Source organism: Leptodactylus fuscus, chromosome 5 (assembly GCF_031893055.1).
Source record: "Leptodactylus fuscus isolate aLepFus1 chromosome 5, aLepFus1.hap2, whole genome shotgun sequence".
Taxonomy (NCBI): domain Eukaryota; kingdom Metazoa; phylum Chordata; class Amphibia; order Anura; family Leptodactylidae; genus Leptodactylus; species Leptodactylus fuscus.
Genome location: NC_134269.1, coordinates 112,449,768 through 112,477,260, shown reverse-complemented (window position 1 = coordinate 112,477,260; position 27,493 = coordinate 112,449,768). Strand labels below are relative to the sequence as shown.

Genomic DNA, 27,493 nt, shown 5'->3' with positions numbered 1-27,493 from the left:
AGTCTGCAGAGGAAACTTTTGTGAACTTTCTGTGCAAAGCGCTGAGACTAGAACTGCGGTGAGTTGCTGCTGTGGTTTTTCCAGCATCGCGTTTTCACTGCGGGACACTACTTGGGGCCTTACCCTATGTTCACATCTGCGTTCAGTATTCTGTTTGGGGAGTCCGCTTGGGGACACCCCGAACGGAATACCGAACGCAACTGCAAGCGCTGTGCAGTAAAAGCACACGGACCCCGTAGATTATAATGGGGTCTGTGTGCTTGCCGCACACTGCCCACACGAATCATGCGGGCAGGAAAGTAGATTGTGAACTACTTTCCTGTCCACATGTTCCCTGTGGAGATTTTGAAGCAAACACGCGGAACCCATTATAGTCTAGGGGTCTGTGTGTTTTCAGTGGCACACCGCTTGCAGTTGCATTCGGTATTCTGTTCGGGGAGGGGGGGTCCTCATGTGGACTCCCCCAGACTGAATACAAATGCTGATGTGAGCGAGGCCTTAGCCTTAAAGTTTTCTTTCCAACTTCTTTAAGGGAGCCCTAGTTCAGCTGCTTGTTGCGTTAAGGTGCTGCAGATTACTCTGGACTCCTTGGCCCATTTTGTTTAGCAGTAAGTACAAAGCTTTCATGTAGAATACTAAAAGAAAATCTGCAAATGCACAACAGACAACATTATCTTTTTCCATTAGATGTATGATCTACAGATCTGTTTCTATTCCCAGAATTCATTTTAACACAAAAGACATGTAAAATTGTTTATAAAAAGTGGTTACATAAATGATGTATAGCCAAGGAATGCAGAGATGAAATATTAGTCTACTCGCTAACCTTGACCATTAAAACAAGGAACAAAAATGAATGATAGTCAAAAATTCTACAAAAATACAAAAATAAACTTGGTGTGGTACAGTTTAGGCAAGTTTATTATTAAAGGGTAATAATTTGTGAGAAACACTGCAAATAGGTTAAATATTAGAATTTTAGAAAGCAAAATAAAGAACCATATAAAGAGTAATAAAGCGGAACAGAAGAAAATACATTATACAAATTAATAGATTAATCAGAGTAAGAAAATCAATGTTACTACGTAGTGTAATAATATATTTTTTAAAAAAATATTTGCCATAGTTTATATAGTTCTCACATATTCTGCAGTTCTAGACAGAAATTACCACCCTTCCATTAGTTCTCGTCTCTGATGTCATAACAATTTCATATCTATCTATTATCCATGTATTGTATATTTCCTTTAATATATACAGAAATCAACATACTGCACAGAGCTGTCCAGAAATTGTCACCAGTTCCATTTTGAATTCTAACTCCTCTGATGCAGCCACTCGTCTTCACAGTCTTTGTTGCCACTCACCCACAGTCTTAGTTCACTAAGACTGCCGCCACTGTCCTGTACTGGGTCCTCTGGAGAGTGGCAACAGAGACCTGGAGGGGGAATTCAGCAGTTCTGGAATAAAGGAGGGGTGACAATGCCCAGGATTTTCCAGAAGGGGTCACCCTCGGAAATTCCTGGGTATGATCTATCTATCTATCTATCTATCTATCTATCTATCTATCTATCTATCTATCTATCTATCTATCTATCTATCTATCTATCTAATCTGCAAAGTAAGCGAAAGAACACTAATCTGCAAAGTAAGTGAAAGAACAAAACAGTTAACTGAAATCATTGCACATTTCATGCTAGTACTATGTAAGCACAGTGAGCAGTCATTTATTTGATATGAATCAGTTGTGTGGAAATTTACAAGATTTCATGCTTTTGCATTATGGTTAGATTAGACCATATGTTGTTTGTATTCCTTTGTTTTCTCTTTTACATTATAAACCCATTTGAACAGATGCCTCCTTACAATGCTAGTAACGCAACAGTGTATCAGCACATCTTTTACATAGCTGGTATAGTTAAAAAAAAATAATTGAAAAAAAAATCCAAGGACAACCGTTTACTTCAGAAACAATAATGATGTAAGTAAGATAGCACGATGCATTCAGGATATAGTAAAGCTGCCATACAAACATGATGTTTAACCAGTATTTTGGATACATAAATTCTTCCTTTTGTTCTGCACTTTGTACTTAGCTGTGCACTTGGTGCTATAGGACTTGCGACACAGTTTGCTTGTGATTTTTCTTGTCACATGCAGTAGATTTGTTGCAACTGTCCCATTCATCTGAACTTGCAGAAACTGATGAGCTTGCCACCGAAATAACCCTTTTTTATGCATATTGTGAGCCCCACATAGAGCTCACAATGTACATTTTTCCCTATCAGTATGTGTTTTTGGAATATGGGATGGAAATCCACGCAAACACGGGGAGAACATACAAACTCCTTGCAGATGGTTTTTCGTCCTTGGCGGGATTTGAACACCAGGACTCCAGCGCTGCAAGGCTGCAGTGCTAACCACTGAGCCACCGTGTGGCCCCACCGAAATAACCCATTTCACATGAATGTAACTTATTTTAAGTTTTTCCTTATACCAGGCATGGTGTAAAACCAACCTCTCATTATTATTGTGGAACTCTAATTTTACTCACCATGATGTTGTAGATCTGAACAGTGTGTAAGAGGGTCCCCATTTCTGATATCTTGTCTCCGTGTACGCCTACAAAATGCAAATAAAAGGTTTATATCTTGCATTTTGGTTTTACCTTCTAGATAAATATATTCTATGAGCTGACATAATGCTAAATAATTTCCCTTTGGCTTATGTTTGGCTGTTACATGTTGGCATAGCTTTGTTCCGCTGTATTAGAAAGTGTAGTGCCATGCTTTCTAATAATATATACAGTGGGGCAAATAAACTAATGAAGATTTGCCAGAATTTTGGCGTAATTTGTATTTTAAAAAAATCCCCACTATATAAGTGTTTTAGACACTTTCTTATGTGTCATGCTCAACAAGTGGGCAGAGCTCATCACGATAGGTGTGTGCCTTGCCGAAAAGTGTTGAGGCTTAATATGCAACACCACTATCCAAAAATGTGTCACAATTTTGGCCCATATTTTTCTGGATTGAGCTATTCGCTTACTCCCATCTCCCCTTTAATAACACTACATTCAAGCATGTGTTTTATAAAGTAGGGTTTGAAGACAAGCATGTACAGTAGGGTTGAGAGGACTACAATTGCTTTTGGCTATATGAGTGGTCAGCCGACAATGATGTGAAACCTTAAGTGACAATATTGTACAGATAAGAGTTTTTCAAGTACTTAATGCTATGAAAAAGTTGACTTTAGAGTCACGATGATAATATTGGTATGTCTATTCATTCTCAGATCTGATAATAATCTGAGCAAACTTCTGCTACATTGCTCCACATTTTAGGTAAGAAATAATAATGCATATTATGAAGTCAAATATCTGAATTCAAGTCCGTTTGTCAAGTTTCAAAGGCAATGTTCTTTCAGAAAAGCTTGTAACGCTACAACTGCATTTAAGTCGTTTCATATCTGATGTAAAGAAAGACAGGCTGACGTTCTATTGTTACCTTTTGTCATATAACCGTTTCTGATCAAGTTCTTTACACATCTAATAGCATGTCACCCAAAGATCAATACATGTTATTCAGACTACGTTTACTGAAAAGGTGTGCGCAGCGTCTTCCAGGGCAATTGGAAATATTGATTTCAGCCTTAAAAATCACTGACATTTTGTTCAATAAGACAGAGAAGAATTGTTCAAAGGGTATTTCATTTCTTTTTACTTTTCTTAGCAGGATTGAAAAATTCAAAATGATTCTATTTTCTCCTTTAAAGGCTCCACGACTATGGAAAGTTTTTGTAAATATGTAAACTTTTGATCTATACTATTACATTAAGAAGATAGCTTAATGACTATACCTAGTAAGATTAACAATACCAATTATAACTGTAATAGTTATTTAGCATTATTCTAAATTATTATTAATAATAATAATAACAACAACAGCAGCAATTATGAGCATAAATGCGGTTAGGTAACACTGTATGTGTGTGTATATATATATATATATATATATATATATATATATATATATACACACAAGATATTTATACAGACCAATCAATGACTATGTGCTTAATTCTCTTATCTTATCTTAATGGAGGTTTTACCTTTAAAAAAAAAATGGAAGTCCATTCATAAACAAAAGCTGGGCACACAAATCTTGGCATAAATGGTAAAAATGTCATTGTAGAAAATGGCTAGAGGATTTGCAAAGTCAGGACACAGCAAAGGGGATTAGTCTGAGAACAGAGCTGTAAATCCGCTTCTAATCATCTCACTCAGCTTCCTGTATACAAAAGTCAAGTATTCTTGGTGTAGAGACACTTGGTTGCATCAGTCATGTCAGCTGTTATAGAGGGATAATCAGTTATTTTCTGCTGGGGATCAAAGTCATTTCATACAAAGGCTGAAAAGGAAGTGCGCTGCGTCTCCTATGCCTTGGAAGGTTGTTTATTGAATAGATTACTTACTTACAGTCTACTTTATGCATGCTAAGAACAGATTGCACAATTGCACAGAGGTGATTCAATTTGTTCAAGGACATCTTCAATAGAAAGCAATAACATATAAATTGGAGATCCCATTGCAAATGTGATTGTTTTCTTAAGCAGAGAATTCATTTGTTTTATTAAACCCGCCTGCCCACTCTTCCCGGCTAATATGTGAAAATAAACCAGGGGGCACAAGTGGCTTCTCGGGGAAAATTCCCCTTCGCTATTTTAAAGTCAAACATTTCAAAGAAAAGAGCTGAGTAATTATGGCAATCTATTTATAGCCTTACCGAAGAATATCAAACAAATGTCATATGTGGAAATTAAGTCAACACATGAGTTTATGAAATATGAGCCACAAAGCATTTTCATGCTGCTAAGTGGTAACTTTGTCTGCGATCAACTGTGGTCTCAGCTCTTTGATATGTAATGAATGAGGGAGGAACGTCTGTTCAAAGGCAGTGATTATGACTCATTCAATTATATGATAATTAATGAATTAATCTGCTGGATGACCTTTCATCATAATGCCTCTTTAGCATTGTGCTCCTTTTTTTTTTATTTTGAGGCTGCTTCAGGACAAATGGACATATGCATGTTTCAAGCATTTCATGCTATAAACTAAAACTCAGCAGCACATGCCATCTGCCCTCTTTGCTTTCTTTCCTATAACACCAAGCAGCCATATGTTATGGAGATTATGACATGTAGGAAGAATGTTAAAGGCGCACAGAGTTTAATACTCTACAGGCTAATACAATAAGCAGTATGTCTTAGAGGTTATCACCTTTTAGCAGTAGGAAAGTAGCGGGAGCATGAAGAACCATCCCAGGCACAATAGGGGTCCCTGGCAAGACAACATTCAGCACATGCTTTTCCATAAACATCACAGCGGTGTAAAGGGATCTGGGAAACTCCCATCGGTGAACCAATGTACAGTTGTTGCTGTAAAATAGAAATTTTATAGTTGAGAGCAAAATTAGTGGAAGAAGTTACATAATAAAAGTCTTTTAGTGATGAAATATGTTTCCTAAAATTTACTGGACAAGTAAGAAACTTAGCCTTTTTTTGCTTTATTTTCTTGATATGAATCTATGGTTATTATAGCTTAGTTTTCCATAATTGTGTAATTAAACTTTTTTTTTTTTTTTTTTGCTTTAGAGAAGGTACAAGGGTTAACCTATCAACTCCTGTTCTCTAAATTTGGATCTTCTGGTGATCTAATATACCTCGATCTCTCCAGAAGAAATAACACATGATGCCCTTTTAATTGAATGTAATGCTTTGTCATGTAGGGTTCTTCAGAATGGAGCCTACTCTCTGTAGTAGCTCAATGGTATTACTAATAGAGAAGGAATCCAAGCAGTACACCTCCGTTTAACATTTTTAAAGGTAATGTGGAACATGGATACCTAAATGATAACACCTATTTACTATTCAACAATAAAATAACTAAGACCGTGGCCACATGCGGTGTAAACACAGTGTTTTACAGTCACAGCAAAGTGGAAAAGATTCTAGTTAATTCCATCCATAATATGCAGAATTCCATCCACAATATATGGGAACAACGGTGTTTTCCCTATAGGTATAATTGCAACATAAATTCTGCAGAGGAAACCTCTAAGGACATTCTGTGAAAAGCACTGCAGGAAAAACCACAACGCATTGCTGACAGTTTTTGTGCAGTGCTTTTTTGCTGCGGCCCACTACGTTGGGCCTTAGCCTACATGAGTTCTCTCCATCACATGACAGAAAAATATAGATTATAAATTATATATAGATATAAATTATAGGGGATGTTGTGTGCTTCGGTTCATGAGCTGTTCCATGGGTTCTCAATATTTTCTTCTTCCCGTCATTCTGGTACAGGTTGATCTTCATTTACTCTGTCCAAAGAATGCTGTTGCAGAACTGGGCTGGCTTCTTTACATGTTTTTTTTTTTTGGCAAAGTCTAATCTGGCCTTTCTATTTTTGAGGCTGATTAATGGTTTACACCTTGTGGTGAACTCTCTGTATTTGGTCTTATGAAGTCTTTGCTTTATAGTAAACTTAAGTATTGATCTAATACATCTACTTCTTAGAAAGTGTTCTTCACTTGGGTAGATGTTGTGAAGGGATATTTCCTCACCATAGAAGGGATTCTCTGATCATCCACCACTGTTGTCTTCTGTGGATGTCCAGTCTTTTTTGTGTTCCCAAGCTCACCAGTGTGGTCTTTTTTGTTACCAGAATGTACAAAACATTTGATTTGGTCAATTCTTACATTTCCACTAACTCTCTGATGGATTGCTTCTTTTTTCAGCCTAATGATGGTCTGTTTCACTGCAATTGAGAGCTCATTTGACCACACATTGTGGGTTCACAGCAACAGTTTCCAAATGCTAATGCCACACCAGGAATCATCTCCAGACCTTTTACCTGCTTAATTGATGATGGGTTAATGATGGAATATTAAATGGCTTTTGAGATCACTGTCCAATTACATTTGGTCCTTGAAAAAATAGGCAGCTACGTATTACAGAGCAGTAATTCCTAAACCCTTCCTCCATATAGGATGTGAATACCCTCACAATAAAGCTGAAAGTCTGCTCTTTAAGCCCATAGTGATTATATAACTGTATCTTGTATATGTTTTAGTAAACAGCTAAAAAGTCAAAACTTGTGTCACAGTCCAAATATTTCTGAAACCCTCTCTGTGCGTGCGTATATATATATATATATATATATATATATATATATATATATATATATATATATATAGGCTATTCAAATTCTGCAGCTGAACACAGTATCAGGACATTATGATGAATACAGTTCTCATCGTGGGAGAAAGCAGTCCCCATTCACTTAGTGTCAAACTGCCTAAGACTCAGAAAGACAGAAAGCCTTGAAGCTTGTAGCTGTATTTCCGGAGTTATACTGAGAATATATGTTTTGATGCATTTAACTGTAGTTCTGCCAGCACAACAGATCCTCCCCTGCTCTCAAATAAAACATGTTCCATTGCCAAATACAATTAACTCAAACAGACAAAAAAAAAAAAATCCCATATGGATAGAGCAAGCTGTTTCCAAACTATGTTATGGCGTTTGTTTCAATATTTGTAATCTCCAGGTAAAACTGCACTTAACAGCCACAGATATCCTGCCTTTATTGTATATCACACAAAAGCAATAGTGAAAAATATGTGAGCGTCTGTATCGAGCAACAGCATGAACGACGTGACAGCCTCGCTATAATCCTCATTTAATATAAATACTTTTTTGCATTGTTTTGCCTATGTATTATGCATAGCTTCATCTGGAATTTTAGAACATTGCATTTGAGCGTGAACGAAAGTATCATGGGACAGCAGGACATTTAATGTCTTACTTTAAAGTCTGCTTTCCAAGTTTAAAAATACATAGGTAAATAGTTTCCAGCTAATGGCTCTGAAGAATGTGGTTGTAATTTGGTTGTAGGACAATACTCATTCATCACACAATTCTGTCCATTGTAAAAGTGTTTTCCTACAATGCATGGTCATATGATCTGTCTGAGATTACGTTTTTTATGTTTGTTTGGTTTTTTTCATATTGTCCATAATTGAGGCCGGGCCCCCACTTTGTGATTACATACCGTTTTGGATGTGTATTACAAAACCTGCACTTTGGGATTTTGGCTAATCCCAATCAGACATGGTAGAAAAATATCCGCAGCGGACTTGTTGCAATTTCAAAAATTGTGTCATTTATACCTACAGTAATGCTGGTGTTTTCCGTATTTGTATGGAAAACTCTGTGGACTTTCTGTGAAAAGCGTTACAGGAAAAAAATCACAATGCTTTTCTGCTGTATTTTTTTCCCACACCCCGTTTTGGCTGCGGCTCGCTACATGGGGCCTTAGCCTAAAATTGTTTTATAAAAAAGTGTTTCTTTAAAAAAGTGCAATTTCCTTTCTCATGATGTACATAAATATAGTGGGCATGGCATGCCAGGTAAATTAGCAATAAGCAGTCACATGGCCATGTGACATGTAAGTCATGTGGCTATTGTCCAATATCTAATATTGGCATTGTTGGGGGGGGGGGGATGTCATCTCTAATAAAAAAAAAAAAAAAGAAAAAAAAAGGAACATTTACAATAAAAAAAAAAATACAGAAATGATAAATTTTACCATATCTCTTAACAGTACTTCCCATATATTCCCCATTTCTTTTTTAACCAGCTTTTTGTTTGCCGTTTTTTTTTTTTTTTTTTTTTTTTTTTTAGCGAAAGCCAGGAATGGTTACAAAATAGGAAATATCTAGGAAGCCCTTAAACTTCTCCCTTCTGTTCCATCCAGTCTTGGGTTCAGCTTAAAAAAAAATAAAAAATAAAAATACACAGCAAACTCTGTAACAATAAAAAAAATCTGCATTTTCTCAACATGGGGCCTCAGCCTTATATGGTCTTCAATACGGCTCTCTAAAAATAACTGATATCAAATTAAAGGGAAAGGACATGTTATCACAATTAATATATCAGCCTGGGACAAAATACTGTCAGGAAGACATGAAGTCTATAGGGTAATAGACACGTATTAAGAGAAATAAAAGTCACTGCATACTTGCTTTGTGGAAATCTCCATGGATGAAATTGCAGTTGGTTCCTGTAAGGAAAATACACAAGAGATATATTAGCTTATACTGGTTAAAACTGCCTATGCTCATAAAAAATATCACATAAAAACAAAAATGATAATCCAGGTCGCAGTTGTAAGACTAACAATCCATGTGTTCAAATCAGAAACTGCTGGTAAAAAGTTGTTCAGCTTTTTGTAAATAAAACATTTTAATGAGATGCTTCATTATTTCCTGCAAATAACATCTCTGTCCCTGCTTTCTGCAAGTATTTCTATCTTGTTATTTACTAAGATACTGAGATGTCCCTGTTTCTAAAGGAATTATCCTCTTTTTGTGAGTTTAAAGCTATTTTCAGCTATTCTGGGTCTTCTTATAGATTGGTACGCCTGCCACCGAGGTTTTCACATATTTCTATTCACGTATCCTAAGCAGCCCATGTTAACACTGGATCTTAAACACCTGCAGGATGCCTTAGAGAGACTTTCATAAACTGCACGCAATATGTGCTTATTCATGTAGAAGTAATATTTCAAGGGGCTGAGAACAACTCGCATCTTCATAATAGGATACAGTTGTGCAGACACAAAATTAACTTGGCAAAGAAGAAACAAAAGATTAAGTGAATAAAAAAAAGACCTTTTGTATGGAAACAATATAGCAATAAATAATAAAAGTTACTCATACCAACTCTATGTTTGTGTAACTTATAATTTTAATGCTGTAGAAAACTGCTGATCAGCCAGGGTTCCGACAGCCAAACCCCACAGATCTAAAATAGATGACTCATCTTAAGTATAGGCCATCAATTTTTAAAAGCTGAATAACCCCCATCCCCCCCCCCAATATAGTGAAATAACAAAACTTTGTTGGCGCCGTTTTAGCTCCAGCATTTTTCATTAAGTTTGTTTCAGTTTTTGATGTTTTTTTTTCCCCATATTAAATATATGGGGACAATGCTCGTAATTCCACAACTTAAATTACGTGCTCTGTTTTTCAAAAAACGCAGCCTTTTTATCATAATCAATCCTTTCTTCTTTTCTATTTTTTTTTTTTTTTTTGTCTATTTATCTATCTATTCTCTATTTGGGGCCAGGGTACCACATGGTGGAAATGCCATAGAGAAAAACACAGCGTTTTACATTCCCTGGAAACCCACATCGCCATATTGCAGAAAAATACACGCAGCATGCATGATATGATTTCCAAAACCACTGTGGTTTTGAAAATATGGTGTTTTTTAAAAAAATAAATAAATAAATAAATAGGCAGAAATGGAATCTAAGTGGGCCAGAACGGGGATCCCCATTGACCTGTAAGATTTTCAATTTTATTTCTGGCATATGAGAATTTCCAGTGGGGAAAAAAAAAGTTCTAGTGCATCTTGTGCCAAAGCAGATGTGGTTTAAGGCTAGTATACAAAGTGGATTAAAACTCGTACACAAAATGTAGTTCTTGAAAATAGCCACCTTTTTTATGTACTATGTTGTATCTACTGATTTATAGAAGATCAGCCTAAAATATTAATGTGTAATATATGTAGCTATATACATGGAACTTTAGTGCTGAAGGTGCACTTACCCTGAACACTGTCATTTCTTCCAGTAGCACTTCTTCTAAATCATGCCACGTCTCCTTGGGAACCGAAACAACTTTTAAAATCGTCCCAATGTCTAAAAAAAAATACAATTTGTATGTTATTATAGCTGCAAAAAAAGAGATATAACTTATATCTGAGACAGATAGTTTATTTGTGAAATGGGCGGTATAGTATGTGCATGACATATAATATTAACAATAACATGAAAAAAAACCTTTGTATTTGCACAAGTGGTTTCGGATCTTAAAATTATTTAATCACTGTCATCCTATTAAATAGGGCGAAACTGATTTAATAGCAAAAAAGTAACATATACATTTGAATGGTATAGATTCAGCTGTAGTAGAAATGAACCACACAAAGAAAATATACTAAACTAAATATAAAAATCTAATAAAAATCAATATGGTAGTGGCCATTGTAATGCTTTTTATTTCTATTTAAATGCTACAAGGCCCTGAACAACCTGTCCATACATGTCTTCCATACAGCTCTGACCTCTGACTCTCAAGACCATCTTCTTCACTCAGCTCTTATCCGCTCTTCACACAATCCTCTCCAAGATTTCTCACATACATCCCCTGTACTCTGGAGTAGGCTATATCACTTATTTGTTAAAAGATGGCTCAATAAATTAGTCTATTATACTTCTTTTTGTATTTGTGCATTTTACATGTAATGTAAAGCACAAAAGGAATTAATATTGCTCTGAAAACAAATACTAAAAAAAAAAAAAAAAAAAAAATTCAACTGCAATGATGTGAAGGTAGCCTTTGTGATTCCAGAGAGGAAGTAATAAACATATGCACCATAAAGTAGAACTTTTTACGTACTGCTGCTCTTTAACCTCAGGAGTTTTAGATGATGGCTATGAGTGTCTATAGTTTAAATATGAAAAAATTTTTCAATGTAGAATCATAAACTAGTAGCACGCACCTAATATATGACATGCATGTTTGTAGTTTTTATGCATTTTTTTGTGTTTTATTGTTTCTTTTAAGCACTTGAGCACATATTTCAGAGACAAAAAAAAGTGCCACATGTGCAAAGGTCAAGATAACATCTTAGTTGATCTTTGAGGGCACTTGTCTAGTGCAGCTAAATTTACACTTTACACTCCATGCAGCTGCATGCTGGAGGCTCTTCATTTAGCTTATATGGCATTCCCTTAAGACATACAGCTAGCCAACCATTGGACAGACAACAGAAAAATGTGTTAAATTCTTTTTTTATTTACATACTATGGATTCTGACAAATATCGGAGAACCATAAATACGGAATTACTAGCTTCCTGGCAGAGCTTGAGAATAGCATGTTAACAGACTATAGCTTCTACTGTTAAAATCTCAGAAACATAACACTGGTGAAATAAACACCTGAATTTCAAACACTAGTAAGGAAAGGGAGGAGTCCTCCAAAACAAACAAAATTAAACTTTTATTGGGATCTTTAAAAAAACTTGAGTTCCTCAAAAACATCAGCCACACTGACAATACTAGGTTACCCCTCGGATAGATATGATCGGGGAAACAACAAATAAACATTAAGGAATCAACATCTAAGGCTCAAAGGGTGTGGTGGAATTCACTCTGGTATATGTTTAAATCTCCCCATACACTACATTACACCTATAGGTAACAAAAGTGGGCCCACTGTTCAAACAATTCCACAGGTAAGTTTTAGGGGCCAAGTAGTTGCTTTGCAGGGGCTGAATCAACAATGCCTGACCTCCCTGTCCCATCAATAAGTTTGGGTCAACTGGACAATCATTTCTAGTGAGGCCATATATAAAATACACCCTTCCTAAGCAATTCATACATTCCCTGCATTAAAGCCATTGGCCCTTAAAGTATCCAAAGCATTGCATTGGGTGTTCGTGTTCTACGCGTATCGCCTCCTAACTGCTAGGTGGATAGTTAGATAGTTAGAACTTTGAGATGCAGCCCTATTTAGAATGCTGCCTGACTGTCCAATCCAGATTGGGTCCATTGAGGTTGAGTATTTAAACCTGGCTTTAGCACTTGCTATTTGCCAAAGATTGTATTTTGCAACTGAGCTCCCTGTGCTCCTTCCCCATGCTGCACCTTGTTGTTCGCTGAACTCCTGGTTACTGGCTTGCTCTCTTGGTTTCTGAACAGGCTGTATCTGTGACAGTATTACCTTCCTGTTGCTGACTGGGCTGTATCTGTGACAGTATTACCTTCCTGTTGCTGACTGGGCTGTATCTGTGACAGTATTACTCTCCTGTTTCTGACTGAATTGTTTCTGTGACAGTATTGCCTTTCTGTTTCTGACTAGGCTGTATCTGGGGTTGCAATCTGGGTCCAGAACAGCTATATCCATCCTGGCTTTTGGCAGTCTTTGGAATATACCTTGGGATGACTTTAGACTCTACAAACCAGTGCGTTGTTGGATTACTGGTAGCTTATTTCACCTATATCAGTGTGACAGTATAGTATTACTCAGGTATAATAGTGAGGTTCAAGTGTATAATGTGACTCAAGGATTTCCCTGACTGGGTTCTGTTATAAATAAAATATAAAAGAGGTATCCCATGTAAATAGTTAGTAACAGTGGGCTAGAAAAAAAGAAATGCAATCTACCATGCAAGTGAAGATGACCAGGATGATAACATCTACCGGAAGGCATATACTCATGCAATGCTAGGTGAGGTGCTAAGAATATTTATCAGTGTGGATGGCATTTATGCATGTGTGTCAGAAGTTTAAATAAGGTCTTGGGAGGTACCAGCACTCCTATGTGACATCATATCTGATGTCATACATGTGACATCACAGCCCTGTGAGAGTATGAAGTAAAATGAAACCACGCGCATGCGAGCTGTTGTCCAGAACATAGCACTGTGCTCCTACTAGTAGAAGGGAGAAAACAACAAGGCTATAGTATGAATGTGGGGATGTGTGAGGAACAACAGGTTTATGTATGAAGTGACAAAATATAATGGGCCGAATTAATAAGTAAATGAATGAATAAATAAACAAACTAAATTAAATTACTCGATGGGTTAAAATAAGGGAGTAAATATGGTAAGTTAGAGGTTCTCTACCTCTGTTATTTCTCTTTTTATAGACACATTGACTTTGCCCTGACAGATTATATCCTTTTCTTTTCCTATATTTCCATGTTCCATTATTTGTGACCCATTCATCCTCCCTCTCTATTACCTCTTTCTATCTTTTACAAATCAAATAACCCTAGTTTTGATAATCGATTTGGCTACTGTAGCCCAACCATATCATATCTTACTTTGGTTGCCCTCATATGAACCTACTCAATGGAGAGCATATCATTAGAGCAACCTGTAGAGCTGTAGGTAGTAACTGTCACACCTAAATATCAGCTTTTGACTGTCTATTAAAATGCATATAAATGCCTACTGAAAAGAACTTCATTGTTTGAGAGATGTTAAAGGGGTGCTCCATTCTGAGATATTGGAAAACAGTGAGCTCATAGTTGTTCTTGCACAAGAGGCCTCAGCTGTCTGTGTCTGCCCCTGGCCCAAGCTCATTATGTATTTCTTGAGCACAGGTGCTGAAAACTACACATTATATTCCATATGTGGTGATTTGTATATGAAAGAACTATGTTCATGCCATGTGCATCCATGTCCCTTTAGATGCCTTTGAAGCAGCTGCCTGACATTAGTTTCTAGAGGTGAAATTTCTAATTTCTTTTCATGTCAGCGTTTTACCATTTATTGAACAACCTTAACCCTTCCTTTCGTATATCATTATTAAAACATAACCTTTTAGCTTATCCAGATCCATTTATAAAAGTATACTGCACTCTTTTGTTTTACATTTGCAGTGACCAGATGGTGGGTAACACTACAGGTGGAATTGTAGTTTGTTGATAGTACAGACTTGTCACAGTCTCAGCGCTGGTGCTGTCCCACGTTACCTCCACTGGTACCGGTAATGAGGGGGCTGTTGGTGGTGATTGTTCCCCCGGGGCGCTTCCCCTATACTGAGCTGACTGGTGGTGTTTGGGACACTCTGATGATGTTGGTGCGGAGTCAGACACAGAAACAGTTGTAAAGTTTTAACAGAGTTGAACTTTTACTGAAAACTCTTCCACGACTGTGAAGGTGCAAATGCTTAAACAGTTTCTTCAATATACAATACAACAGGGGGCAGGATCTTCTGAATAGTTGGAGTATGTCAGCTCCCCAACCTTCCAGGGTCTGTCAGATACCTGCACTAAGCTCACTGTTTTCTTCGCAGGACTCACTTCTCTCTCTCCTTCTCCTCACTAACTCCACCATCTCCTCACATTCTCCTTACATTCTCCTCACTAACACACACAGGAAGTTCCTTCAGGGGTGTTACCATGGGAACCAGTGATCACCTGAATCCTCCCCTTTTACCAGGTGAGGTCCTCCCATTGGACATTTGGTTACTATTCAATCCTATGGGCGGTGTGATGTATGTGAAAGACTCACTAGGTGGCGCTGTGTGGTGAGACTAAGTGGTGTGGTGAGACCCTGTTATGTCACACAGGCTACAATGTAATACAGTTATACCAGAGATAACCCTCAGCCAAGCCACAGCCACCTTTGGGATCCCTCTGGGAAAGATAAGCAACACACTGATCAAGCCCTGATTTAACCCTTCCCAAGACTTAGCAGCTAAGTGCACTTTAAAGAGCTGACCAACAGCTCCATTACCTGTCAATCACAGTGAAGAGAAGAGAGCAGAGGTGGCTAGAAACAGATATTGCCATCACCAACCCAGACAGTGGTAATAGATAGCTGGGTCGGTCCAAAACCTAGCCGTAAACACGGAGCAGACATAATCACTATCTGGTAGATGGAGCCAGACAGATATGTATTAGGTACACTATGTCAGCTAGGCTACAATTTAAAATATCCTTGAGATCAGATTAAATCTGAAATTACTTCTACTGTTTTTGTATCATCTGCAAAAATAATAACAGGTAATTTATACATATATTAAAGTAATATTAGCCCCTGTGGAGCCCCAGGAGTTATAGTGACCCATCTGGGCATGCTCTGTTGATATCTACCACATTTTTCAAGCAAACTTATTGTGGCCCTTAATTTTCTCCAGCGTGCCCATTGTACTCCATTTTGACACTAGATACACCACTGAGTAAACTCAGTGATCAAAGTAACTCAAACATGCCAGCTAAACAGCTTGAAATATCCTGGCTTGCCAAAAGAAAAAAAAAAAAAGAAAAAAAAGGCTGAGCATCCACTGGAAAAGATTTCGTAGACTACAAGAAACTATTCATAGACAGAATTCATGTCATTCCATACAATTCTCAAATCTTGATGTGATTAATAGCAACCATTAACCTACTCATAGTCAACCAGTGCATTGTGGCGTTATCCCAAGGCAAAAGGGAATGGATTAATTCTAACAATTTTAATAGAAAACTGAAAGGTAATATTTTGAGTGCTGGATTTAATTTAAGTTCGGGAAGAAAATGTGTCAAGAACAAAATATTGTAGTGAGAACTTTCAGCACTTATTACGCCATCAATGTTGTAGGGTAGATGCAGACTTTGATAAGTAAAGGGTGAAAGTTGACAACTAACCTCTGGGCACCTTAATTAAAACGAATTGGCTCTCTCTGAAGAATACTCCACGTAAATTTTTGGAGCCTGTGCATCTGCAGAAACTTTAGAGGTCAAAGGTAACATAAGTTAATCACTATGGAGACTGTGATCAGGCCTCAGGTACCTAAGCTTCACTGTATCTGAGCTGCAGATCAAGTTTTGAAGAGTAGAATTTCAAATACTTTCACACAAATTAAAACATCTACTTCTTTTAAGATCAATAGGCTCCAGTTTACAGCTTGGCGAAAGGATAAGAGGGCTATTAATTCACTTTAATGACAGAAGTGCTTCCACTATTTGAAATATTACCTCAGGCCATATATTTAGAGAATTGATCCACCGAGACATCGATTGCACTTGGTAACTCACACAAGCTACAGGGTATATAGAACAATGCAAATCTTATACTACTTATATTGTACAGATGGACAAAAACCTTTAATTATACTATATTTCTGAATGCAATGTACTGTATTATTGTATTAGATTCTATAGAGCTTTTTTAGACTGGGTTTTAGTCTAAAAAAATATTTTCAACCTCCAGTTTACTTGTTTTGACTTCCAGTATTGTATTTTAATGTTGGGACTTAAGACTGTGACATTGATGGGGATTATCTAAGGAAGTAAAGGAGTACTCAGACATCCGTGGTGTGCTCACTTGGATTACGTGCTTCCCATTTAGAAGAAATGAAGAGCAGCTGTCTTTTAACCAAACCGACATGTTTGTAAAGACTGGTAATGAGAAGACAATTGATAATGAATAATTAACCCTTACAATTAATAATTAAGTGGGGTTGTGTCAAACCAATGTAGTGAGGGTGTTAGTGTTCCATATGGAAATGCTCCTTAAACAATCTGTGTCAGGACAAATGGTGCTGTATACATAAGCCTTCGCACAGGTGTCTACTGACAGACAGTTTGTTCAGGTCAGCTTCATAGTTTGCCCTTTAGTATCATTTGGTCATCTTGTTCGTTTTCACAGTGATCTGCTAATTAACATTTCTGTCATCTTCAACCAAGTGTCTACACAAGAGAGTTCTTTTTCTACATATGTCACAGACAATGAACAGCCTAGGGGCAACATATAGGCTACAACCTGTCTTGGCTTGCAATAATAGAAGTGTCTTTTAATTAGCTCGGACAATACAATATGCGTAACATGTACAAAGTACAAATACAGATGCAAAAGCACGAGATATGGGCTATGTATTGTAATGTGGTTGACAAGCCTGTACAAAGTAGAAATCTCTTGGCTTGCTTTAGGGAAAAAAGAATGCATTGTAAAAGACAAAGACGGAATACTAGTAAAACAATTCCACAAAAAAACCTACAATATTTGTGTCCTGCAGCTAAGATCATATTGGTCATTGTAAATATAGACCATAGCGAACACTCTTTCAGCCACTGCAAATACAGACTTGCTAAAAACATAATAATATCATAATTTGGGATAATTTAAGAGGATCTTTCAATTCTTTTGACATGTATTTTATTAAATACTTGCATTTTTGGAGTATTTTTTTTGTATAATTCTGTTTTGTTCCATCCCTAACTATCTTACATAAGACTTCAACATAGTTTTTCTCCAAATTTACTGAAGTAACATGTATATAGGTATGTCGTTTATCACTGTAATGTGCTCTGTAACATGGTGGTGACAATTGAATATGTTTGGAGGAGGAGGTAGACTCCCTTTAAGGAAAGTTTTTGTATAATATATGTATATTGTAGAGTCCTATAATACTTGTATCTCTAAATATCAAAGGCAATATATTACCCATTCAATTGTAAAGTATTGTAATCTATCCATAATACCTAATATTACATGAAACTGTTCACTCACTACCATGGCTCGGTTTCCTGCCAGAAACTATAGTACGGATAAAATCCACTTGAATGACAGAGAAAGTTTTATAGCTCCCACAGAATCAGATTAGCAGAAAGGGAACTAATTGTAAGAGCTCGACACCATAACACCCATAGCAAAAATTATTTCACACTTCAATTCTCAATCCACATTTGCCCTCTTCCTGAACTAACTGTAAGACTTTCCCACAGATGTAAAATGTTAGGAACTAAAGCTTCAGCCCAGTGTTCAGTTTTCTTCTGATTTATGTCAGGCATCAATTTGAACTGAGTCAGGAGATTTACAACACAGGAATCTGAAAACTGACCCCGAGTACCCAATTGCATTCTTTGATGGCGGCATTTAGCAATAATATCACACTCAGAATGAAACAGATCCTTTCCAACACACATCGCTTCACTGTGATCTCATCCCAGTGTTAATATTTAAGCTATTCCTTTTAACCATGATTTTCATCACTGACTAGGACTTTCCTGTTTAGTCAGAGGGTTACTATGTCTAATGTGTATTCCTTATAAAATATGTACAATCCAAAAATCATACCCGTTCCAATAAACATGACGTCATATTGTCCATCTTCTGCTTCTACACGATCAACCACTATTTGGGAAAACTGATAATCTACTTCTGTTTTAATGATGATTGGACGGTTGTTGATTGGGAACACAGAGTTGTACATGGCCGGATGGCTCCTGGCAAACATAATAACTTCATCTGGGAGATCCTTGGTGGAGTCAAAACCGCCAAATGTCTTGCTTGGACACTAAAAAGACATTTTAAGTGAAAAAATACTACAATTATATTGCAACAATATAATTATCATCACAACCATAGTTTTATCTGTCTTAAGAGTTTTCAGCAAATAGAAAAAAATTACATAAATCTGTATATAGTCTCTGTTAGATATTAATATAGCACTCATAGCCTAATACAATTTTCTGAGGATTTTTTTTAACATAAACAAAAGCCATGGCTTTTCTACAAAATGTGGTCTTAGCCCCGTATCTTTACACACCTGCTTGCTGAATGTCACATCTGCAGACCAGCCATCATGAGCTGCTGCAGAGACATGGCAACCAAAGTGATGGCAATATGTTAGGCCCAGTTCACATCTGCATTCAGGTTTCCATTCAGGGAGTCCACTTTTGGAATCCTCGAACAGAAACCTATATGCATTAAATAGCGGTTACCTAAAGGAAACTCGCAGACTCATAGACTATAATGGGGTACATGTGGTTTCCGCTCAGTTTCTGCACAAAACATGCTGGGAGAAAAGTGCCACTTGTAGTCTATGGGATCCACGGGTTTCTTTTACGTAACTGCTTTTTAATGCGTGTAGGTTTCCATTCAGGAGGTCCCCAAGTGGATTCCCTGTACGGAAACCCGAATGCAGACGTGCACTGGGCATTATATGTAACATACCTCTATTTTGTTGCATGTAAATGCTCTTATTCTTTACAATATATAGAGTATATAGAAAACAAAAAGTAAAGTAGGTGACGACTGACCATCCCACTAACTTGATGTCATCATGCAGACGTACGCAGAAATACAGTAGAAATATTGAGCATTTTACAGCTTTTCATGACTAGTAGTAAATTAAGAAAACATTTTTATTAGGCTTATTTCTGTAATATTTAACTTGTTTTTCTTCCTTTCTTCCTTTTTACAGTACAGTTTACTGTTGACCTTTGCTTTATTAGGATTCATGACATTCTAGCTTATTTTAACATGTAAGTCATATAGATTATACAATTTATACAGTGTTTGCAGTCACTCATGTGAGTATGTACAAATCCACATTGGCTTTCATCAATTAGTTTCACATCAGTCGCCACTAGTTAGTCCGTAATGAAAACCCCGCTTTAGCCCCGATATCAGTATTAAAATGGCAATGAAAATAATATAAATTACCATGATAAAACAATTCCACAATAACACTATTGTTTACATTCAAATCAGTTAAACCAATGGATAAAGGAGTGAAGATTAATGGGTTTTAGTGGGTATTTGGTTTCTGGTTAAATATGTTATAGGTTCTTTTCCCATTGAAATCACATTACATTATGATATTGAAAACAATTAGATTCCTATTAAGTGTCTTTAACAAGTTCTTGATGGTTTCAAATATATTTTCAGGCCAAGATTCTATAACAAACAAACAGAAGTATACATTTCTCAAGAAAATACAACAGGGAACTAAATCAATTATCTTTGTTTTAACCTTGATCTTAGTGTTATTAATATTTAAATAGCAAATGGAATAAGAATCAATATAGTCACAAACAAGCTAATGTTACCCTCCAAGAGTTTGTAGAGTTTTACTTTCACTTGCAAAATGTAATTATTCTATTTTCACTCATTGCCCTAACCTTAAAAAAGTAAACAAACATACAAAAAAGTAATTACAAAATTAGCTCGAAACACACGAAAATGGTCAAAAGGGGTTCAAAGGGATCAAAAATTATTTTAAAGATAAAATCTACATAAAAATATGGCTGCTTTCATGTAGAAACAACACCTCAACTGTCTACAGGTTGTTTCTAGTATTGCAACTCAGCTGAAGTGAATGCAACTGACCAACATACATGTGGACAGATATAGTGTTGTTTTTGTTGTTTGTTTTTTCAATCCTGGACAACCCCTTTAAGATCATTCAGCATAAGCTTGCATATATGATAAATGAAACTACTTACTGTTCCAGGTCTAGGATAAGGAACTCTTCCTTGATAAGGCACCCATTGATAATTTGGACCATCTCTGTGAGCATATGGACCCAAAAACACTCTTCGTACATCAGACAAGCTATATATACATACAGCTGAACCTTTGAATACATTGCTAGAAAAAAATGCAAAAATAATGATTTTAAAACCCTCATTGGCGATAACAACATGTATTATCTAAAGTGGTAATTAATACAAAATAGTATTCTCCTGGATAAACCTAAAACTTAAATTATCATCTAAGGATGAGGCCATACATTGCAGAAAAGCTGCATTTTTTTTCTTTTTTGCCGTAAATGTTTTTTTGTTTTTTTGTTTTTTTTTGTGATGATAAAAAAAGCAGTATAATAAAATAATATATATAACCAATGCTTGCCCGTTAAATGATCTCCTGTACCAGCCCTATTGATCTGATGGTTCCTGATGGTCTTTGTTTACTTGGCTGCAGGGAGTATATGCCTGTCGAATCAGATGACTGTCCTCAGCAGACTATTGTTGTGTATACTGTTGAAGCTAATGATTGGTTACAGCAGTCATGTGGCTAGACAGGTACATTAGCTCTTCTGCCAAGTAAATGAAGACCAGTATGGACTACCAGAGTAGTGCTGGAGAATATGGCATCACTTTCTGGTTGAAAGTTGTTCATTTGAATGGATCTGTGCTATGCTATTCTGCGTTGGTGTTAACAGGGAGCACAGCTGTTATGGGGACATAGCACTCAAGCTTTAGCCCCTCCACCTCAATACTAACAGGGGTATTGGCTGTGTTGGGGTAGTGAGCTTGAATCAGTTAGAAAATGATGGTGAATGTGTCATCAGAATAATGGTTTCAGTCCCCTGATCTGCAAACTATACAAACAAAATTTTAGACCAAAATATTGAACAAGCTGGATGTATCATAGGACAGCACAATATACCTTGAAGTTGTAAAAACTGCATACACAACTGGATTCTTTGGGTCTTTGGAGTTCATTAAATACACATCCTCTATAACAGTAGAGAAAAAAAATGTCTTACATAATTTTATAACATTATTACAAAGCCTAATGCATATTGAAAACATACTATGTGGAGATAGCCCTCACAACACAACCATTCACAACAATTGGGTGAAATATTCACAGTAGTAAAATTATGCTTCAAAAGCAGAAAGACTATTGTTACTTTTCTTATGTAAACTTCGATAGTTGTAAGGAAATAGCCAACATTAAGATTAGAATAGGCAAAACTAAATGCCAAAAAGCTTAAAAGCAAAAAATGTGTCAAAATGTATAAGGCTGACATTGCAGAAGAAAACACACTTACGTAATTCATCAAAATGTGTATCAATTCCATTAGGACCAGGAACAGAACAAATTAATCGAGCTTTCAGAAACGTTGTCCACTTGTTGACTAAACTTCTGTGTCCGCCAAAGTCATTCTGCAAATAAAAGAAAAAATGGTAACCTCCTTATAAGCTTATCAATAAAAGACATTCTTAAAATATAGCCAACCATTATATAACAAGTAACCGCCATGTGCTTTATATTTTTATTTACAGTCTGTTGATATATTTTAAGGCTGCATTTTTTTAAATAAAAATTGCAATGTTAAAAGAACTGTACAGTATATAACAAGCTCTCCATGCTATAGCACATTCCTGCAACGTTAGGTTTGTCCTCTGATATAAATTACGTTGCTGCGCAATATGTTAGTGTGTTTGGTCTCTTGGGAAAAGAACATAATTTTGTTTTGTGTTTGGAAAGTATCTCAAATGTGTTGCTCATAAGGATTTGTGGTTTTTGTCATCACAATGCATACTCTAGAGGAGTTCTTGATGAATAACATATTCAGATGCCATTGGGCATAAATATACATATGTATTGCACTCTAAACACTTTAAACATCTGGTGTATGATCGCTTATTAAAAATAATAAGATGTCTCTTTATGAGAAAAGTGCAAAAATCCTTGACATCGATCTGTTGCCAAATATTTGTTATTTTTCAAATTATAAAAAGTAAATGCCTTTAGCAAAGAGAAACTTAAGTGTTAAGGAAGTTTTTTTTACATGGCGGAATCACAGCAGGAGACTGCTTTCTTGACCTCTATGGAATTAAAATAAAAATGAATGAATAAATGAATATGTAAAAAGTAATACTACAGGCAATGGCATGCTGATAAGAGCCAGATGAGAATCCAAAGGATAGCGCCATTCTTAGGTATGCTTTTCAGAAATTCTTGTTTTAACAACATCTAATTTAAATAAAGTCACTTTTTTTTTTCTCTAGGCTGATAAGCGTATTCATCTGTTTGGGCTAGTAAGGCAATAAGCAGCCTTCACTGCAAGTATGTCATAAGATGTACTTGGGCATTGTGCTGGAGATTTTATTTATTTATTTTTCATGAATTTTCATGAATTTTGATGTAATCTGTGTAATCTCTTCATATGCATCCATGTCGAATTAAAGATAAAAAAGATATGGCATCAGCCTATAGATTTCTACAGTCATGTGCATGGAGTTAATGGTGGTATGACACCTTAGATATTGTTCATCTGACTGATGTTCTTTCCATTAACCCCTCTTCCATACACATATACAAATGGCACATCCATGTATTTTCAAAGGGGGAAACAAAAATAAGACAAATACCTCTGGAAGTGGCTTAATCTAAGTGAAAGCAAAGGCTTGGGCATACTGAAACTCAACATGCCCAATCCTTCCTTCTTCCATACACATTAGATGACCGGCCAATTAACAAATTGGATTTTTCCTATTTGATGGTCAACAATTCTAATAGGTTACTAACTGAAATTAATGCTACTAAAATATATAACTGTAATTGTATCCCTTTAAAACCTAGGCTAAGCACTCCTATACATTAGTTTCTAATATTCAGATTCTAGATAGAAAAAAAGGCTGCAGGCTCGAATAGCTCTGCACTGTAAGCCCCAAAGTATCACACTGTCCTAACTGAGCAATTTCCTATCCCACTAAATATTCTGTGCCATAACATACAGTCTTTTTGACTAGTGACACTATTCAGCCATCTGATGCATTAGTGCTCTTTGCTATGCTGGGGTTACTATAAAGTGGAAATTGTGAACACATGACTAGATTACTGTAGGTAGAGCAGCAATATTATTATATTGCATATCTCTAGTGATATACTGTACATAGAAAGGCACCAGGTGGCTAAATAGTGTCATAAATCAAAAAGAGTGTATGGTGTGACACAAAATAGCTAGTTGGACAGAGAATTGCTAACAATCTGATCCTTTGTGGTGAGGGATTGCACAGGATTGCAGATGTATATATGCCCCATAGAGTCACAGCCCTTGCTGTACATATACAGTATGTGTGTGTGTGTGTGTGTGTGTGTGTGTGTGTGTGCGTGTGTGTCTGTGTACATTTTAGGCAGTCAAATAATGCATATATCCACCATGAGTCAAACCCAAAATTCAATTAGTATCAATTAGGGCACATTCAGATTCAATTAGTTGTGCTGTAGGTTCTTTTTGCATTTTTTTGTATAGCTGATCCAAATTAATAGAATTCTATAATTTTTTTTATTTGGCTTTGTCTCACTAAATCAAAAACACACAAATTAATATGTCAAATGATTTTTTTTTCATTATATCAACTCTATTATGAACAGCACTTTATAAGTTTTCAATAATTCATTTACATTGTAACACTGTAACAGACTGGTTCCGGTTACTAACACTACCTAACACTGTGCTCTTGTTTGAGGTCATGACCTGAAACAGAATATGTATAATATAATTAGAAGCTATTTTTAAGCAAACTAACTCTTTCTCATTGTCTTGACATTGTGTCAGGACACTATGTTCAGAGCATCAGGTAAGCAAATAACAGTAACGTTTTTACACCATTGTTCTATTTAAAGTATATAGATGCCTTGATTTATAAAAAAAAAACAAAAAAAAAAAACACACGCATTAAAATGTTTTGGACTTCTTCCACACACATTCTTTCCTGCATTTTCTAGTTTGGATAAAAGTGTCAAACATTTTTTTTTAAGTACTTCAGCACTTTCCTTTTTACAATTTTTTTTTTTTCTTGTACCACTTTATATATGCATATTTTTTTTCTGGAGTTTAACTAGTCCTATAGAGATCTTTGGGGAAAAAAGGATGAGAGATCTAGAACATGCTGTGTTCAAAAGGGTAAAAACACTGTTCAAACATTGCTAAAGCAACCAAAAACCACTATGTGTATATACAACTTATGTGTATGTTTATAGACTTTTAGGGTAACATTTAGTTACATAATCTAAAAATAAACCTAAAACTTCCATTAAATATGCCGTGAAAAAGGAGCACCTACTTTATTGACCTCTTGTTTCACCTTCATTGCAAGGCAATAGAACACAGTGTCAAAAAATGTCAGATAGTAAATAGATTATACTATAAAAAGGAATTAAGGTTTTATATATTACCTTGGGAAGTATGTAGGTATTGAAGTAATTCTTTAGGTTCACGAGTACAACACTATTTTCTCTACTCTATGACAGTGTTTCTTTTTACAAGTGCACATAAAATATTTCATATTTTCATCGTTTTCATATTACCTTGCATAACTGCCCTATCCTCGCATGCGTTGCTTTTCCAGTGTGTTCACCATCTATTGCATTTTCACGAAAGAAAAAATATACTTTGTCATCTTCTGGGTTGTCACTCTCTGGGACTAAATATGCACCAATGAACCTAGGATCTAAGCAAATAATAAAAATACGTTTTAAATGTGGCCAGAGCATATTTACAGATATTGAATATTTGTAGGCAACTCATAATACAGTAGGTGAAGTATCCTAGAACCCCGTACAACAATAAGCAGCATCTTAAAACTGGTTGTCGTAGTGGTATTGTTGCTCTATTGGAGCATTGGAACATAAGACACTTGGTCTCCATGCTTAGGTTCTAGTCAGAGTAGATAATCACTGCAAAGAGTGGCTCCAGCTCTATAAATCTATTACATGGTCTCCTTTATTTCAATGGGTGGTCATCTGTAGCAATAAGAGTGGATTACTAGTGTTTTCAGATGTCGGACTAACAATAAGAATTTTTGTTTTGTTTCTTTTTAAGGAAAGATGGGACAACTACTTTAGGTTAATTCTTGCCTTTTTTGACACACAAAAATATTACCATATATACTAATCAGTATGACATTGGGTATGTATAGTGTGCTTATATGATTTTTTTTTTTCAGATATATGTACATAGCAATCTTTTAATTTCTGCCAAAAACAGATTCTAGATCTTTACTTGTGGTCTTCAACCACATGCTTTACATGTCTACTTCAGATATTAATGAAGATGGATCAATCAGAAACAACTCAGTCTACGTAGGTTCACAATAGTGCTGGGTTTCCGCTGGGGGATTCCATCCCTGAATCCGCTTTAAAAATACAAAGAGAAAAGTCTTTCAAGCAGTGATTTTCTCTCTGCATTTTTCCACCCTTTTTGGTTGGAAACACGGCAGACTCCATAATACTCTGTGGGGTCCACAGGTTTCTGTGGGTCACCGCTTTTCCAAATGGACACCACGAAACTCAAAGGCAGGTGTGACCCTAACATCACTGGAAAGGATTGAATAAAATGTTAAAATGCCAATATCAGAAAACTTGTCCCGAATCAGCAACTTTAAACACATTTGTTATATGAATCACATTAAGCCTAAAGGGCTTTTCACTGCCTACGAATGACACACCATCATTTAGAAGTCTCAATATTTCCATAAAACCATCCAGAAATAAACTTGGGTATGGAATTCAGGTTCTACGTAAATTTAATTTTACAAAGTTAAAATGTACAAGTTAAACCAGAAACAAAAGATATTTTTACTACAAATCCAAAGCATCATTACTGTGTTGATTTGTAGAGAAGACAGCCAAACATCTAGGAGACCTTAGATTGGTAATAAAGCTGTAATAGTTTTGGCGAGGAGAAAGTTTAAAGAGATTGGAAAAAGAAAGAAGAATCTCATCAGAGCTGTCTGGCGTTGATCTTTTACTTGGCATCAGGTAGGCTTCCAACTTGCAAATCTCACTGGAAAGCATTTGGGCACCATCCCCAACTGCTTGCTATGTACAAAGGTACTACAGATTTCTTGTATCCTTGTAATGCGACAAAGGACATTGATTGATTACTTGCAAGATCTTTTGTGGTCACCAATTCATTTTCCATGCACAATACAAACTCATTTGTAGCTACAGCTTGTTACAAAAGCAATTGAAAGCATTTGTTTTTACGCATTTCTCCAGCAAAATGAACAGTACAAAGATCCATTTTCTATTTTTCCAGAATCAGGACAGTTTGACTTTGCCTTGACTTCTTCTATTATATTTTTTATGACTTTGTTTGCATTGTTAAGCACTTGAGACAGGATATCTGCTATTTAAAGTATCTTAGTAATAATAAAAGCTCAGAAAATCAATCTGTATTGTAACTCCCTCACTCATTGGTGTTTTACAAGTCCCTGAAAACACATAAAAATGACTACTTTTGGGAAAATGACAGATTCATATTTTCAATGAATTCTACCACCTGGTTTAAGCTAGGTCTTAAATGAAACTTGGAATAGATTCAAAATGATTTC

At 36.0% G+C, this 27,493-nt stretch overlaps 1 protein-coding gene across 1 annotated transcript in view; it reads right to left on the bottom strand.

Moving 5' to 3' along the window:
- SEMA3A (semaphorin 3A) overlaps positions 1 to 27,493 on the bottom strand; it is a 201,565-nt gene that overhangs the window by 15,788 nt on the left and 158,284 nt on the right. The window contains exons 7-15 of the mRNA XM_075274048.1: positions 25,467 to 25,609; positions 22,198 to 22,312; positions 21,810 to 21,879; positions 20,864 to 21,008; positions 18,711 to 18,930; positions 10,680 to 10,771; positions 9,086 to 9,127; positions 5,282 to 5,439; positions 2,555 to 2,622 (exon numbers count right to left, since the gene is read on the bottom strand). Coding sequence (XP_075130149.1) covers positions 2,555 to 2,622; positions 5,282 to 5,439; positions 9,086 to 9,127; positions 10,680 to 10,771; positions 18,711 to 18,930; positions 20,864 to 21,008; positions 21,810 to 21,879; positions 22,198 to 22,312; positions 25,467 to 25,609 — 1,053 coding nt within the window. The remainder of the gene's footprint in view (positions 1 to 2,554; positions 2,623 to 5,281; positions 5,440 to 9,085; positions 9,128 to 10,679; positions 10,772 to 18,710; positions 18,931 to 20,863; positions 21,009 to 21,809; positions 21,880 to 22,197; positions 22,313 to 25,466; positions 25,610 to 27,493) is intronic.